The sequence below is a fragment of the Thunnus maccoyii genome, chromosome 11 (assembly GCF_910596095.1).
Source record: "Thunnus maccoyii chromosome 11, fThuMac1.1, whole genome shotgun sequence".
Taxonomy (NCBI): domain Eukaryota; kingdom Metazoa; phylum Chordata; class Actinopteri; order Scombriformes; family Scombridae; genus Thunnus; species Thunnus maccoyii.
Genome location: NC_056543.1, coordinates 10,554,507 through 10,571,886, shown reverse-complemented (window position 1 = coordinate 10,571,886; position 17,380 = coordinate 10,554,507). Strand labels below are relative to the sequence as shown.

The following is a 17,380-nucleotide window of genomic DNA, read 5'->3' as shown; positions in this document are numbered from 1 at the left end:
AGTGGAAAGAAATAGAGAAGACAGCAGAAACACCAAACAAACAAGAGGCAAAGGCGGGAGGAAAGGGAAGTGGTTGAACACAAGGGCCAGAAAGGGGAAACCAACAGACAAAAAGACGGACAAAAAAGTAGAAGCAGTGGTCAAGACGAGCAGCGAAAACTGTCCACTTCCAGTATAGTGAGATATTCAACATATCACACTAATGGAAGAGATAATGCCATTGCTGTTTTTTCCTGATATATATTCCCATCTGGTGAGGTTTCAACTGTTATTCAATGAAGCATCTCCATTGAAAAATCTTAATATATACCCAGAAAATTAAGCATTAGTGTTGCAAACAGTCCTGGTACTGTTTCTCACAGGTTAGAGCAGCAATGCTGAGAAAACTGAGCTAGTATCAGTTAAATGTTGAAAGCTGATGTGCTATTTAAACATATTAACTTTCAACATATAGTGTTATATGTGTTTTATAGTGTTAAAAATGTTGCTTCTACTGTTAACAGAAATTCACAAAAAACATTCTGAACTCACAATGCAAATATCTAATGTATCTCCACATGGTCCTCTATGTCAGTACTTTGCAGAGTTGCATGAAAATCTCTGAAATTATGGTTCATTTGACTTTCACGTGTCTAATATACACACTTTATCTCTCAAACTCACCTGGTGTAATGATAGTTGATATGGGAGAGCTCTCCATATCATCCTTAACAGTCACAACACTGACATTGTACTCTACTCCTGGACTGAGGTTGTCCAGGGTGCAGGAGTTCTCCCCTGCCTCCACAAACTCCTCCAGACTGTTTCCTTGCTGCCCATTGGTGGGAGTGCATGTTACTCTGTAGCCAGTGATATCTTGGAGGGAGGGAGTTGGAAAATATACAGAGAGACAGAGGGGAAGGTAGATGTGGAGTGGGGGGCAAGAGAAAGAAACAGAAGTGGATGCATCATGAGAAAAGATGAGGTGCTAAACAGAATGACATTTTCACTTCAGCATTTCAATGAAATTTTTAAAAGAGCTGTTTGATAAAATCAGATTAGCAACATATTGAGAGACTGTGCCTCACTGACAGATGGATAAATCAGTGAACAAAAGAAAAGCAATCAATCAACCTCCAAACAAATTTACATATGAGATGCACAGATTTGATTTTTCACATTGTGGTCAGCGTCACCTACTGATTTCTTTTTCATGCGCATCTAGGTATGCAGGTGTGTGTGTGTGTACCTGGTGTACTGGCTCCGCTCCATTGGACAGTGAGCTCTCCAGTGCCTGGGTTGGACTCCAGGTTGAGATCAGTAGGAGGAGACAGAGCTGGAGAGGAAGAAGAAAGAGAGGAGTCAGAGGAGAAGGAGACGAATAAAAACAAAAGGAGGAGGAACAGAGAAGCTAAAGGCAAAAAAAAGAGAATAAAAGGTGACAGTGAATATTTATTGGTTTATACTTACGTGTAACAACACGGCGTGTGATTGGGGTTCCCTGCTCATGGCCGTTAACGATTGGCTGAACGCTGTAGGTGTACTCCACTCCCGGAGTCAGACCAGAAACGTATATACTTCCTGAGTCAGAGGTCACATCTCTAGGGGCTTCTCCGCCCTCACTGGGACGCACTGTCAACTGAGATTAATGTACAAAGTCAGAGAAGAAGGGATACAGGAGGTAAAGGTCAGAGGTCAATGTTTTCCCAAGAACATGGAAGCCAGCAGAACATTCTCATCTCTAGTGTGACATATTCTGACCAATCAGATCTATCCCTGAGGTTTGTAGTTCCAATGTCAGCTAACTCCAAAGGGGCTTATCCTGACGCAAGAGTAACTGGGATGTGCTTTAAATAGCAACCGTAAGGAAATCATTTGCGTGTAAGGGCAAACACACAATCCTGTTGCTGATTTTAAGAGAAAGAAACCATTCTTTCTCATATGGGTTGCAGAATATTAAAAAAAAAATCATGAACAGTGAGCATATTATACATTTCCTCCTCACATCTTAACTTTGTATGTTGTGTACCTTGTATCCAATGCGCGGTACTGGAGTCCAGGAGATTATAATGGAGGTGTCAGTCACATCAGTGCTGAAATGTGGGGCATTACCCATTGGTGGGTCTACAAACACACAGAACACAAGTGTGTTAGGATCAGTTTTTGTGTCATGACATGCAAGAAGATCCTGTGTACACGTATATGTGGGTGTTTGCATTCACAAGATCACACCTCTATTTCCCCTGAACTGTATCTTTCCAACTTTCCAGAAAAATCTCACTTTGTCAAACAAATACATTACCCCTTAAGCCAACGCAAAGTGACCACAGTGCTTTGTACTCATTTGTTAAGGACTCAGACACTCACTAGTTATAAACACCGCAGTCTCTCCTGCACTCAGTGTATTGTCTTGCTCTGCATGCAGTGTAGCAGTGTACTTCGTATCAGGCTTCAGGTTGAGGAGGGTGTATTGAGAAAGGCGACCAGGCAGGCGCAGCTGCTTAGGGTTAGAGCCCTCAACAGTGAGGAAGAGACGGTAGCCACTGATTTTGGCACGGGGGGCAAACCACAGCATCACGGCACTGTCATCAGTCACGTTGATGAAATGGATATCTGTGGGAGCATCAGGCTCTGAAAAGAGAGACATCAATAAACACATTGTTAAAAAATGAGGGAAACATTAAGGTTTTGAGGACCATCGCAATGGTTTTGCATGTATTAGCTCATTATTACAGACAACTATTTTCATAGCACACCATACGTTTCCACATCACTGTCCTTTGTTCCACATAATTGTAGTTTCAGTTCATTGTAAATATATGTAGGTATGAAAATCAACTTAAGATTCATCAAGTTTTGTCAAAAAGTTATGTGATAAACCCAAATTCATTTTCACAGTGTCCATGTTTGCTCATTGTTTGTGTTCCAGGTTTGATGCCCTGACAGTACAGCTAAGATATCAACAAGAAATTCCTTCATCAAAACTGCACCATCACAAAATTATAACATAAGCAAAGGTAGCAAAATGATTGAGATGTTCACTGAGATGGATCCACCTATCAGTCAGGCAAGTTTGAAGTCTGTAAACATGACATTCTACATAAAAACTAATTTTGTACGTTTATACTGTAGTCATTTCCCTGTAGGCTTGAGGGTATTTGTCATACTCACTAGTGGTTTGCTCCCCAATAAGTGGTAGACTTTCCTCTCCATGGTGAATGGTGTAGACACTGAAGCGGTAAAGTGTTCCAGGCTGTAGGTGTGTCACTTCAATGTAGGAGTTTTGACTGACAGGCAGAGTCATCTCTCTCTGGGGGGTACCAGACTCATCCACAGGGACCACTGTGACTCGGTAACCTGAGACTTCGCTGGTTGGGCCGGTCCACGTCAGAACGATCTTCTTATCTGAAACCTCATAGAACTGCAGATCTGTAGGAGAAGTCACTTCCTCTGTGGACAGGAAAAAGAAAATTCATATTCAAATGTTAATTATTTAATGTCCATATAGATGAAAGAACATTACCAACATTTGCTCACATTGTTAAGTAGCTGTTCAGCACAAACATTCATGTACATGTTTCAAAAGGAAGCAGTGCACCCGACACATTTGCCAAAAATGCTTCTCATGGTTCATGCTAGGGTACACATAATGTATGCGTATTAAAAAGGTGCAGTGTGTAGGATTTACACTGCACAACCTATGGTGGCCGTGAAACCTTCAAAAAAACACTACGGGCCCTCTCTAGAGCAAGTGTTTGGTTTATCCATTCTGGGCTACTGTAGAAACATGGCGGTGCAATATGGCGGACTCCATGGACGAGTACCCGCTCTCTATGTAGATATAAAGGGCTCATTCTAAGCAAACGAAAACACAATGATTCTTATTTTGAGGTGATTATACACCAATTAAAACTTAAGAATATTATATTCCATTTCTGCCAAGTCTGTTCTGCTAGATGCCACTAAATTCTACACACTGGTCCTTTAATGTCTTTCACTTGTTCTGACTTAAGGAAACATGCATCTGTGTAGATTTAGCTTAGTGCTGAGTTAGTCTAAATCCCAACTGTGAATAGCTAGAATAGCTGGAATAAATCTTATGCAGCTGTTAGAAATAAAGCTGGAGAATGCATGAAGAAAATCAACCGCAGCTCGCCACAATACAAAATGTAAGCTTAGATTAGAGCATACTGTTTAGATACTGTGAGAACTATGTTTAGTATCAGTATCTCACTGATGTGTTTTTATATCACAGGAGATTTAAACATATTTAAACACAGCTCTTGAATGTCGGTCAATACTTTTCTTCCATTTTAGCTCTTATGATGTATTCCAATCAAAGCACACACTGGTTTATATACACATAATTATATCAGGTGCATGACCATGTCAACAGAATTTCTGAAGGTGGCAAACCTTCACACTGCTTCATATTTTGGACAGACTGGATGGTAGGACATATAAAAATACCTTCATAAAGCAGAGTCCAGAGAAAAGAAAGAAGACTTATTTGGCTTATGGAGGCAAAAGGCAAAATGAGACAACAGTATGGAGAGGGAGAGGGGAATAAAAAATAAATCAAAAAGCAAAAGTTCGTCATTGAGATGACTGAATGAATGGAGATGTCTGGACTGTGCGTGAACCTTTTGTCATTACAAATGACTCAGACCAGATTTCAGACTTTGTCCTTTTGCCATTTGTGCATCTGCTACAGCGGAGGGAGATTCACTTGTCTGTCCAAAGATGGCAGCACACACACTCTCAACTAGGTCATGTATCTTTATTCCATCACGCACGCTGCACAAACAAGCACACACACTCACATATACACATTTCCAGCATCTGCGCAACTGGGCCAACAGCATGTTGGACCTGGCAGACTGAGAAGTTTTACATAACTCCAGTCGAGCAGAATAAGGGCGCAACAGCTGTGAACTCAATGACTTCACTTTCCAATGGAAAACTCTTCTACTATTGAGAATTTGAAACTTCAAAAATCGCTAAATGGGCCACAAGATGATTCGCAAGTTTATTCAGGAGGGTGGCCTTATGACAAGAGTAACAAGTCAAATTCACATGATTCAGTGAACAGAGCACATGATCCAGTGATGATTTTAAAGGGTCAAAATCACCAAATAGGCAGTTTCTTGGTCACTGCACACCACTCCTGGTGCTACCAGAATAAAAAGGGACAGGATTTCCCATTACTGATTAATCTCTGCATCTTTGAAAGCACCCACAACCCCTCCAGATACTATGAAAATGATTAGACCAAAGTGCCAAGTGTTTTCTTTCAAGAAATGTATTGTGGTCTCTTGGAAGCCACTTTTTCTACTTAGGCCAAGACAACATTTTGGAAAATATAAGCCAATAACAGAACAGTGGTTTTCTAGAGGCTGCAAAAGTACACAGACCAAGACTTGAGCTGGTGGTGAAGATTAAAACAAGAAAAAGAGGTTTGGAACAAAACCCTAAACACACATGGAAACAAGTGTGGGCTTAAAAGAAAAATTAGACATACTGTATATATAATAGATTGTTCCTCCAGAAATCCATTCAACTAGTCCAAACACTTTTCCTTCTGGACAAGCTCTTTCTTTATCACTCTGTCTCTGTCTTGTTCTCTCTCACACAGACTCACAAACATACACTCACAGAAAAAGCAACCTTTTACATAATGAGTAGGTCCCCTTTGTTGCACACATCTCAGTCATTTACCTGGCAGTGGATCTCCAGATGTGTTGACCTGTACAAAGATAGGCTCACTCTCCAGGCTGTCCTCCACAGCGTAGATACTGATGTTGTACAATTTCCCAGGACGAAGGTCACTCAGAGTCACGGACGTGGCTGTATCAGGGAGAGTCAGCTCTGTGCTTTCACCTTCCAATGATGGTGTGTAGACGACACGATAGCCTGCATGGAGGAAGAAACCATAACAGTAGTAAACAGATGCACAGGCAGGGGCTCAATTTAGCAACAGAGTGGTGATAGATATTGGCTGGGACTCGTAATACTCTCAGCTCTGCTTGCTATCACATACCAGTGATGGGAGCCAGTGGTTTGTCCCAGCTAATCATTATTGAAGTTTCTCCCACCTCCTCCACTTCGTGGTCAGCAGGCGCATCAGGTGCTATGGAATAAATGGAGAGTAAGTAAGGGAAGGAAAATAAAATTAAAAAAAACCTCTTCATTTTTACTGGATCATTTGATTTTATAATCACTGGCCCACGTTCATTAGGCTGTTTTTAGGTCCAAAACAGTATTTCAGTCTAGCAGCAGTAATTTTTTTGCCTTATATGAGAGAGAGAGAATACCAGAGAGGAGAGACGGGAATATGAAATTACAGAAAGCACGTGTTTTTGTGTACTCACCAGTGGTTTGTGAAGTAGAAAGAATGAGGTTGTCCTCTGAACCTTCTATAACCTCATAGACATTAACAGTGTACTTCCTCCCAGGTAGAAGCTCATTAATGTTCACTGAGGTAGCTGTACGTGGCAGGTCTGATAGGAGAAAACACATATATTTAACATTTATGCATTAGTTAAGTAAAAGTGAAAATTTGATAAATGAGGGTGATTATCTTTCTTCAACTTAAGTGCATCTCAACTATTGGAAGCCAAATTACAACACAGAATATTTTTGCCACTACTCTAATACAAAGCAAAACTATATATGTGTGTGCATCTGCACTTACCAAGTACAATGGGTTGTCCAGTGCTCTGTCCCAGCTCATTAAGCTCATATTCGACTCTAAAGCCAGAGACTGTGTCAGAGGCGGAAACCCAGGAGATGACAAAGCTGCTGGAGGTAATTTCTGTCACGGACTCTGAGGTGTCAACCACAGGTGGAGGTGGGGTGGTCTCGCCTTGTGATGTAGCCACTACAGGAGGGACAGAGAAAGAAAGAGATGGAAAATTTGAAAGTTGGCTACTTGCTGCTTCTGACATCAGAATTGGCAACACTGGCCAAGACGCACTGGAAAGATAGATTTTAAATTTCAGTGAGGACCTCCTGGTCAAATAAAGATTCATTTTAACATAAATAAAAAGGCACTTTTCAATATCATCTTCATATTTTGTACATCGCACATGATGGAAAGTTGGATAGGATTAGACAAACATTAAACAGTGACATGCAGAATAAAAAAAATCACCCACATCTAAACTGTCTTCCATGGAAAGTGTAATAAAATAAACAGGACACAGTTAAGACTGTCGGTTTAACGGTGTTGTGGCAACTAAGCAAACACTGTTGACTCTCTCAACTCACGTGATCCATAATTGGTGGTGAAGTCAAAGCGTGTGATCTCTCGACGTCCATATCGCAGCACACTGATCAGCTGACCCTCATAGGTAATGCCCGGCTTCAGACCAGAGATGGTGTAGGAGTTAAGATGACCAGGGATCAACACCTCCCTCCATGGGGTTTGAGTATTTTTCTGTAAAATGTGATGATGGGAGGTTAGAAAATGACCTAAGTGAGGGTTATTAAGTTTAGCATTGCTATAGCTTTGATGCTCAATAAGTAAACTCACCACTCTCCATTTGAGGATGTACTGGGTGATGTGAGCAGAGGATGGGGCATTCCACTGAATAGGGTGGGAGTTGGGTTGGTTTCCAGATTCTGTTATGATTACTTGGACAGGACGATGACCACCTGGGTGAGACAACAGAGGTGGTAGATATAAGGAACAAGGCAGATCAGATCAGACCACAAGTTTCACTGTCTGTTAAAGAGTGAACACATCATCAAAACATGATTGTGGGCACAGATTATAATAAACAGGAAGATTAATTTCCAATGTTGTAAATATCAAATATCTTAATTAAATCTTACCATGATAAGAAGAAACAACATCTAGGCTACACACAGACTCTTCTACAATCTGAGAAATAAATCTCGAGTCTTACATAACACTCTTTCGCAGCGAGTGTGCAGCAGAACACAGACAGAGTGAGGAAAAACTAGCACACCCTTGTGAGATTCCAGCCCAGATTTCAGCAAATGGAGGGGAGAAGTCTTTTAGTCTACTCTCTCTGCTTTTTAAACCTTCTCCACGTCACCTTTCCTGCTCTTTTGCAACTATTACACAAACTATTACACAAATTGCACAAAAAGCAAAATAACTATGCAGTGAAAATCTATCAATAATCTTCAATAAAAGCTCCCTGTATTAATGCCCTTAATTCTCTCATAGTTTTCTTTGACAGACATAACATCCGTCCTTCAATTTCAATTCTCTAACCTCAGTTCAGATTTGTGTACTTTAGACACTACTCCAAACATCAGTTTATTATCAGAACAATCAAAAATCTTCATAATGAAACTAAGTTCTGTTATAATAAAGATAAGGAAATCTTTAAAAATGTGAATCAAACATGATAATAAAAATGCTATATCGCCAAAACATTTATTTACAATCTGATATGACCTTTTGTTAAATATAACCTGAAACATCATGGAAATATTTGTATGGCTTAAATTAATCGACAAGTGAAGACGAAACATATGCTGAAACCACAAACATTGTTGGAGGCAATGAACAGGATTAAGAAAAACGTGTGTAATCAAATGTGTATTTTGTGTCATTACGACATCTGACAGCCCACTGGATAGACTTGATATTTTTTCCCTGCAAAAAGTGGTGTACCAATGAATATTGGTTTAGCAGGTTAGATACAAAGGAAGAACAAGCTCAACACTGCAGTATCTGTTCTTGTTTCGGAAATGAAAAAAAGGGTATCAAGTCATCTTTAATGTAAACATAAGTCATGTGGTGAGCAGACCCCTGACATAAGCTATGCTGATAGAAACTGGTAGCTTCTATAAAGAAGTGAGGTTTTCTAACCACTTTTCCAAATAGCAGACCTGTAATCAAAGTTTCTGAGCAAGTGGCTCGGTTAACCAGAAGTTGCTAGCAGATACACAAACCTCAAAAACAATCTGGGACCAATTACTGGCTATTACAGACCCACAGGCCACTAGCGGGGGTAAGGGTTACATAGAATCAGATGTGGGACGTGCATGAAAACGGATGCGCACTTGCAGTGAATATATACTACATGAACACACACGCACATTCTCCCAGAACTACATATGACTGTGTGTAACTTACAAGCGCACACATGCATGCATACATTCACCTTTACTTTGAACACATAGACACAACATTTATACTTGATTCAGACAGATGCACCGCAAAGTGGTGATAAGGACGACAGTACAAGGAGGTGATGTGGAGGGAATCTTCCTAACAATAAGAAAAGCCCCAAAAGATTAAACTACATCGCAGACAAGGAGAGATAAACGCAGATTGCAGAAAAGAAAACAACACTTATAAAAAAGATCTTATCAATACGGGGCTGAATCTGAGACTCACGAAAACCTTTTAAAAAAGGCCTGCACTTGGGTTTTCCATTTTTACCTTTTACGGTGTTTTACTCAGTAAGCTAACTGACTTGGAGTCTGGATCTGCCTCTTGCTGTCCTTAAATGTTAGCATGCTGTATTTTGTATGCCTAGGCACACAAGCACACACGCACACACACACACACGTACACACACGTAGCAAGTTCGCAGCTGGTTGCTATTATAGCCACTTACAGCTGAATAGTGCCCTACATTTTCAATCTCTCGTCAACCTGCTTAACACACAGCAAATGAGTAAGAAATCAAATGTTCCTTTACGTAAGACTTGTCAAACCTTAAGGTCTGTTTCCACTAGCGCAGCTTCACAGCCTCTCCTGGAGATGTACTAATATATTTATGCATGTTGTGGGAGATTTTAAGGTTCCTCAAAATAGCAAAGGCATACCTCAAAAGCCCATTATACATGTGCACCACTATCTTTATGAAGAATTATAGGGAAATAGCAACTTTATGGTTTATTCGGGGATGCCATAACAAGGAACCAAGAAAAGCTACAGAGAACTACAAAAAGCTACGACTTAACAGGATGAGTATTATATCTAATCCTAACTTCAAATTCCAGAGAGAAAAGTGCCTAAAAGTTTGAACAAATTGCTCACTGGGTAGCACTTTTGTTGACTGTAATGACAAAGGGGGCTGACAACAGACACGTAAACAAAAGGCCCAGAAGGGAGACAGACCAACATAGGAGGTAACTTAAAGTCAAAACAAAACTGTAAGACAGATTTTGCTGTAAAATGTTGGTGTGCAGTGAGTCTGTCTAGCAAAGCTTGGTTTCAAGTCAGTAAGAATGAGGTAACATGACCATCATGGCTACATAATGTTGTGTAATGAAGCTTGACTCAATGATCCTAGCTAAAGGCTAAACAGAGTATAAAACTCTAAGACATGACAAGGTTAAATCTGAAGTGATTGCTAAAATCCACAAAATGGAAAACTGATGTTTAACAGGCTTTAAAGTTGTGTGTGTGTGTGTGAGAGAGAGAGAGAGAGAGGGGTGGCGGGGGGGGTGTACACACACACTTGCAATGTAGTGTTTGGTACAGCTGTGGTAACGGCACAGGCGATGTACCACATGCTAGCAAGAACAAAGGCTCAGAGTTGGGGTGTATTTGTAAAAGAGGAAATCACACCCCCTCCCATCTCTGTCTGTTTCACATCAAAGTCAAGAGCCTCATTTTAAAAGGTGACTTAAACAAACATTTTTCATTGTTCATTCTTCACAATCATTTGTGAAGTTAGCTCATTTTACCATCAGTGGTAGCGTGGTACTAAACACATCCTCACTGAGGTTTAAACATCTATTCATGAATGGAAAATCAAATCAGAGGCTTTTTATAGGTAAAATAACCTGACACGAGTATCTGTTTTTGACTAATCCAGCGAATTAAATACAAATAAAGAATGAACACATACCTGATAAATTAAGCTCCATCATCACATTAATGCAACAATCATATAAAAATCCAATACTGCCATAAAGCTGTCTTGATGATTGATTTGCAACGTTGCTCATCATAACCTAACACGCCCTGACACCCTCACATCATCCGATCCCAATGTATATTTATCATCTTACCAGGGTAGGACTGCTGGGGCTCGCAGCTGAGTTCTCCAACGCCGTTGCCATAGCAATAGCACTTGTACATGATTCCATTGATGACTTTATCCCAAGACTCTCCGATCTGATAGAAAGCTCGCGTCTCTGGCTCCTGGCACTGGTCTGAGGGCAGAGTCACAGAAAAACCAGGTAATGCAACAGGTTCTGCTGGCAAGAGTTTTGGAGCTAACACAAATGCTGTTACCCTTAAATATCATTTTTTACATGTCAGGGACTGCAGTGTGCATATATCTTTTACAGAGTGAAAGTGACGCAAACACATAAATATAGTGAACTATCGAACCAATTGTCAAATATGTAGCTTGAGTGGGGATTAGTCAATATTGGACAATTATTTTCTCTTGCTCTCTCTCTTTCTCCTAAAGTCCAAGTAGAAAGAAAAACATTCACAAGTTTGGACTATTCAATCAAATATACGTATGTTACGAATTAGTCAAGACTGAGGAAACACTGACAAAATGGTAAGACATAAATCTGTAACACGGTAAACCCACCAATGGCATCACACTTCCAGCGGCCACGCCCCTGTCCGAAGCAGGTGCAGTTCATTGTGTAGCCTTCTTCATGTTGCTTGGTGAAGGTTTGGTTCACCTCGTAGGTCAGACCATCCACAATACACTGGTCTACAACAGACAGAGAAAAAAAAATACAGATATAGAAAGACATGCAAAGACATGGAGGGGCAAAGGCAAAATGAAACTTCTTTTTTAAGTATGTCACTGCTTTTGCACATCTGTTCTGCTGAACACTGTCTGTGTGCATACCTGCCAACATTAAGGTTTCAAAATACGGGAGGTTTTTTCGGCGCGGCGGGGGGTGGGGGTTGGTGGGATGAAGAGTTAGATGAAGGGAAAGATAACATTTTACTCAAGTTGATGACAACAACGCTCATTACTGTAAGTGCAACAAAACTGTCACAACTAAAAAGCTAAGAAGTACCTTATCAAACCACCTGTTCAACAAGCATAAACATGTAGAAAAGCGATATTTTGAACTGCTTTGCCCACAGGTTAAGCTAATAACACAAAAGCTGTCTGTATGTAGCCGTATGTAACTGTTTATCTGAGTTTGCCACGTATCTTAAAATTTGGCAAATTCTTGTGAACTTAGTTGCTGGCTGAGACAAACCAGCCCCTCCTCTCTGCCAGCTGTACCTGCAGGCAGTGAATGACATCAGCCGTAGAGGGAGGAGGACGGAGGACAGACTGCCTGCACGGAGAGCAGCTGTGCACACGCCCCTGGAATCGGGTTGTGGTGACAGATGAGTTAAAATTGTATGTCGTGTGTGGATTGTGTGTGTAGACTGTGTTTAATAGACAATCCAGTGATGTCAAACATACAAAACTTATGGATCCATGTGTCTGACGATCATTCATAATAAAGGTCGAGGGCCATGCAAATTACGAGAGTTTCCCAGGAGAAACAACAAAACGGGAGCACAGCAGGAGAGGGAGTGAAAAAACGGGAGAAACCTGGGAAAAATGGGAGTGTTGGGTGTGTCTGTGTGTGTTCAGAAGAGTGTGTGTGTGTCTGTGTGGTGCAGGTGCAACTGGAGCCCCATAAAGGGCTCATCTTTAACCTTTTGGCAGTTGAGTGATTATATCACACATGACCTTTCACCTCTTCAGTCAGACAAGTCTCATATTACTCTCTAATTATTACACCATTCACAGACACAAAAACTACCACCACATCAACTCTCAATCACCTATTCTTCCTCTTTATAACCCATTCTCTCTCTCACTCACACACATACACACACACATACCTTTAAGCTGGGAGTAGGCAACGCAGCTCCATTCTCCTCGCCCATTGCCGACACAGGTACACCGCATCATGTGACCCAAAACATCGTGGCGTTTGTCCCACTGGTCTCCAATGCGGTACATCAGCCCTTCGTTGGTTGTACATACTTCTTCATGGGCTAGAACACACAAGGCAAAGCCGATTACAAGAGTGTAAACCAGCAAGTCGGGATCCTGATTTACTCCTGTTTCAGTGTTTAATTATGCTGAAATGCTGGATTTTTCAGAAAAGTTTGGACTTTTGGGGGAAAACTTGAAAACTTAAGTTGAAAACACAAATTTTCACCACCCAAAATGATCAGATGCACACATCATAACACATTGTATACGCCTATGCATACCAGCATCAAGATAAAAGCAGACACACACACACACTATAATGAATGATCCCCCATAGAGATCACTCATTCTACCCTACACTTACAAGGCTGTAGAGGATACAACCACCACTGAACATCTGTGTCGATAGGAGGGAAAATTTCCCTGGATTGAAAGACAGAAACAGCTGTCTTGTGCCTCTGTGTTGCGGAATGATTGTGTGTGTTCACCATGTGTTCTCCATTAATTAAAAGAGTGAGTAGTTGTTATCAGGAAAGGTAGAAAGTTTATGTAGTTGAGTGGGACAAGCAGAGACCTGCATCCATGTCCGAGAGTCTGCACGAAAAGAAAGTGCAGAAAGTTGCAGATTAAATAACTGATATTGCTCTAATGGAGGCGCTGTAGAGCAGGTAGAGGAGCAGACAAAACTGATATGCATGCATGCCCATGTATATAGGCTACATATAAAAAGGAGGAGGAGGAGGAGGAGATAGATGGCAAATCCTCTGTCTTGGAGCCCAGCCAGGGATTTTCTGACAGGCAGAGTTTGGACCAGAGCCAGGCCATCTGGTTCCTGGAAGTAAAGATCTTTTGGATTCTGTTTGGTAGCTGTGCAACATGACACTAAAGATGTTTAGGACACAGTGTGGGACAATCAAGTACCAGTTTAAGATATGAATTGGTCAAGTCAAGGGCTAAACCTAATTTAGACTTTTGAATTATCACAGCAAAGGCTGCTGAGATTCATGTCATCCCTAGAATAGTTTTGTCAGCATGAAACTCTTTCACTTAACATTCACATACACAGCTGAGGACATATATTTTCCATTGATAAAAACGTATGAACATAATTTAATAGAACATTTAAAATATGGATAAATCATTTCTTCCCTTAAATGTTTATTGTGTTCATTTCTTTCTAAAAATAAATGTGAAAAAGTATTACAGCCCAACATTAAGTGAAAAACACATGTGATTTCTGTTTCAAAGTGAGTTTTCCCTTTAATTACTATATAGTCCTTCTCTTGTGCCCAGTATGGCTTGTGTCCAATGTTCTTGACCACTTGTGATGAAATTATTGGAGGCTGTGTCTGGATGTGCTTTCACCCCGCCCTACAGCTTGAGGGCGATCTGGTGTTTTTTTACAATTTGAAATCAGTCTGTTTTCTAGAAACAGAAAGTTTTTAAACTTGCTTTAATCTGTTCCAGTTACAAAGGGTTATCCTGGGTCTGAATGAATTTGGCCCGAACTCAACCTTGTTGTGAAAACCCCAAAAATCAATCTACATTTAAATCTCTGAAAGCAGCCATTTAAAACTTAACTGGCTTGTTTAGACATATCAGCCGACAACTGTGGGGGCCTCAACGATTCACTCCAAGAAAAACAGATTATCACTCAAACTGAGATACAGAGGAGATGAACTAAAAGATATGATGCTGATATATGTGGCTGAATTTGAGAAAGAGCTTTTTAGGTGCAAAACAGAAACTTCCCCCCTGATTTTGAAATACACATAATTATAGTCATGTTTTGAGGTTTTTTTAGTAGTGGATCTAATGATGTAAATGGTGCAGTTTGCATAAGGGAGGTGAACCTGGATTTGGTCTGATGGCAGTAGACTGCTTCTCTACCATCCCAAGAACACATGGCAGACACCAGATTAGCCTTTCCAACAACCATTGCAGAAGATTACCACAGGTGGAGGAGAAGTTTAAACATCACCATTAACATCTCAACCACCATGTTTGTTTTGACAATCCTTGTGAAGTCATTAATGTCAATATCAAAGACCCCCTGGTGCACTGACTACTGGACTGGTTTACCACAGACAACCTGCTCTGACAAAGGCATGAACGCTCTTTTCCCTCTTTAAACCTTTACAGGGTGTTTTTAACAACTGGGTGTTGGCCCAAAGGTGGCTCCCAGGACCTAAGAAGACACATAAAGAATCCTGAAGAAAATTATAGCCTTAAAAAACCTGTAAAATTCGCACAATGTATTATCCCATTGCTTGCTATGCATTCACCAAGTTTATCATAAAAAGCATGACAAATGCTGTTCTGTAGGCTTATTGTACTACATGTGATCATGTCAACTCAAAACATCTGCACATATTTAAACTCACTGACTTCAGACTTCAACAAGATTCAAACAGTTGAATTACTTAGAGCATACTCGATCTGTTTTGCCACTCTGCAAAGCAACTAAGAGATAAAATAAAGTACTCCACTTTTCAAAGACTCAGATAAGTCATGTAGATGTTTCCAGATTTTACAGTCTGCTGCCAAACAGATTTTTCCATCTTCCATCTGTTTACTTTGAAGTCTAACAGAGAGTTTGGCAGTACTCAGAAGATTTTTTTTTCCTTGTATAAATCGGTGCTTCCCTTCCTTCCTGTTTGTGGATATTGTGTTGTAGTGTCTGTCACTACATCTAACTACACTCAGATTATCTACACACTATTCGGCGAAAACATTCATGCAATGCCTGGGATAAACTTTAGTGTTTCTCTAAAACTATGTTTAAAGGCATTTTCTAGCTTGGATTCCTCTTTGAAGACTTTCACAATAATGTCAAAGACTTGCATTTTTTGTGACCACTCAGCCTTGTTTGCATTAAGAGGCTTTGCCGACATAAATTTGTGGTTTCTAAATTAGACTACTAAGACCTCAACATGTATTAGCTCTGATATCTACAGAAGTCCTCTAGATTTTCAGAGATTGCACCCCTCATTTTACAGCCTGTTGGCATCATCATTACCATTTCATTACTCCTTCACAGACGTTAGTGCAGTGTCAATGACCCCCTGGTGTTTCACTGGCTTCAGCCCCTTTTGTTACTCATAGAGACCTAATTGACACCAATTCAACACAACACACTTCTTGCAAGGCAAGTGACTTCAATTTGGCTACGCTGTAAATAAAGGTGTAAGAACTGTAAATTAGATTTTGTCTGTGCCATCAGACCTGTCTCTCTTTTAACATCACTTTGATAATAGCTTTTATGCAAATTAAATTAAGTCACCCATCAAATCTTTTCATTGTCAAAGAACAGTCTTAATACAAAGGCCATGTCATCTCCTTGATTCAGACTGAGCAGAGATACATTTGAACTAAAACTGGGAGGGACTTTGCAATTAGCCGTGCTAATCACATTAGTTGTCCCCATGGCGAGTAAACTGCTGAGTGGATCCACATTTGGCCTGGTGACATTTGGTTGTTCTATGATCTCACTGTCCATTTCTGAGAAGCTTGCAAACAAGCGATTTAAAAATGGATGTGCCAAAAAAAGACTTTTAGAAGTTCTTCTTTTGTTTCAAATAGACATTTGAATGGCATCCGTGAATTTAATATAAAACAGTGTGGACTAAAAAACTTCAAACAGCACCTCAAGACCCAACATTTGGATTCTTTGTCCCCTTCCCTCCCCTTCTCTCCATCACACACACACACACGCACTTACCAGCCATGGGACAGAACCCAAAACGTTGTTCCTCATCATAGTTTGTTGTGGTGCCACACCATTTCATGCCGTCTCTACGCCCATCTGCAGTGCAGTCAGTGTAGTTTCGGCCATTGTAGAGGAAGGGGAACTGGCACAGAGCACCATTGGAATTACCGCCTCGTGTTGCCACAATCGCTATTGAAAAAAAAAACCCAAACAAGATCAGTATTCAAATACGTATAAACCCCATGCCTATAGAAGAGATTTACTTTGTATTTAACAAGATAAGTTTGTACTAAGCATAATAACAAATGTAAAATGTCATGCAGTTGCTTGTTGTTGTGTTCCCACCATGATTCTCTTTATCAAACCATTCAGTTAAAGAAAAACCAACTGCTTGGTAAATTTAGCTTGTTTTCTTTAGAAAAACTTTAGCACACACTGAGTAGGCTATTATATTAGTGGTATACTTGCTCAATAATTTTGATAAATAATCATATAAACTGCTGGTAAGTGAGGTCTGACACTAAAACTAAAAGGTTTTTATATCTGACTAATGACTGCTGTAATAATGATACAGACAGGCAGGAGAAACTTCCTCACATCCCAATGATATGATAGGACATAATTAAAAGTTGAAATGGGAGATTTGCTATCAACAGGCTGTTGGTCATTTACATTCAAATAACATTTACGAGTTAGGTATTTCTTTTCAGAGGTAGCTGTTAGCTAGCATTACCAATCTGAAAATTGTGACATAAGGAGAACAGCTGGACTGTTTATT

General features: G+C 40.3%; 1 protein-coding gene across 1 annotated transcript in view; it reads right to left on the bottom strand.

Moving 5' to 3' along the window:
* The window catches only part of fn1a (fibronectin 1a), a 35,510-nt gene that overhangs the window by 12,956 nt on the left and 5,174 nt on the right, over positions 1–17,380 (bottom strand). Inside the window, exons 9-24 of the mRNA XM_042426075.1 lie at positions 16,615–16,791; positions 12,797–12,952; positions 11,523–11,651; positions 10,987–11,130; positions 7,514–7,635; positions 7,249–7,417; positions 6,674–6,859; positions 6,351–6,479; positions 6,020–6,109; positions 5,698–5,892; positions 3,151–3,429; positions 2,347–2,610; positions 2,009–2,103; positions 1,450–1,618; positions 1,229–1,315; positions 664–855 (exon numbers count right to left, since the gene is read on the bottom strand). Coding sequence (XP_042282009.1) covers positions 664–855; positions 1,229–1,315; positions 1,450–1,618; positions 2,009–2,103; positions 2,347–2,610; positions 3,151–3,429; positions 5,698–5,892; positions 6,020–6,109; positions 6,351–6,479; positions 6,674–6,859; positions 7,249–7,417; positions 7,514–7,635; positions 10,987–11,130; positions 11,523–11,651; positions 12,797–12,952; positions 16,615–16,791 — 2,583 coding nt within the window. The remainder of the gene's footprint in view (positions 1–663; positions 856–1,228; positions 1,316–1,449; positions 1,619–2,008; positions 2,104–2,346; positions 2,611–3,150; positions 3,430–5,697; positions 5,893–6,019; positions 6,110–6,350; positions 6,480–6,673; positions 6,860–7,248; positions 7,418–7,513; positions 7,636–10,986; positions 11,131–11,522; positions 11,652–12,796; positions 12,953–16,614; positions 16,792–17,380) is intronic.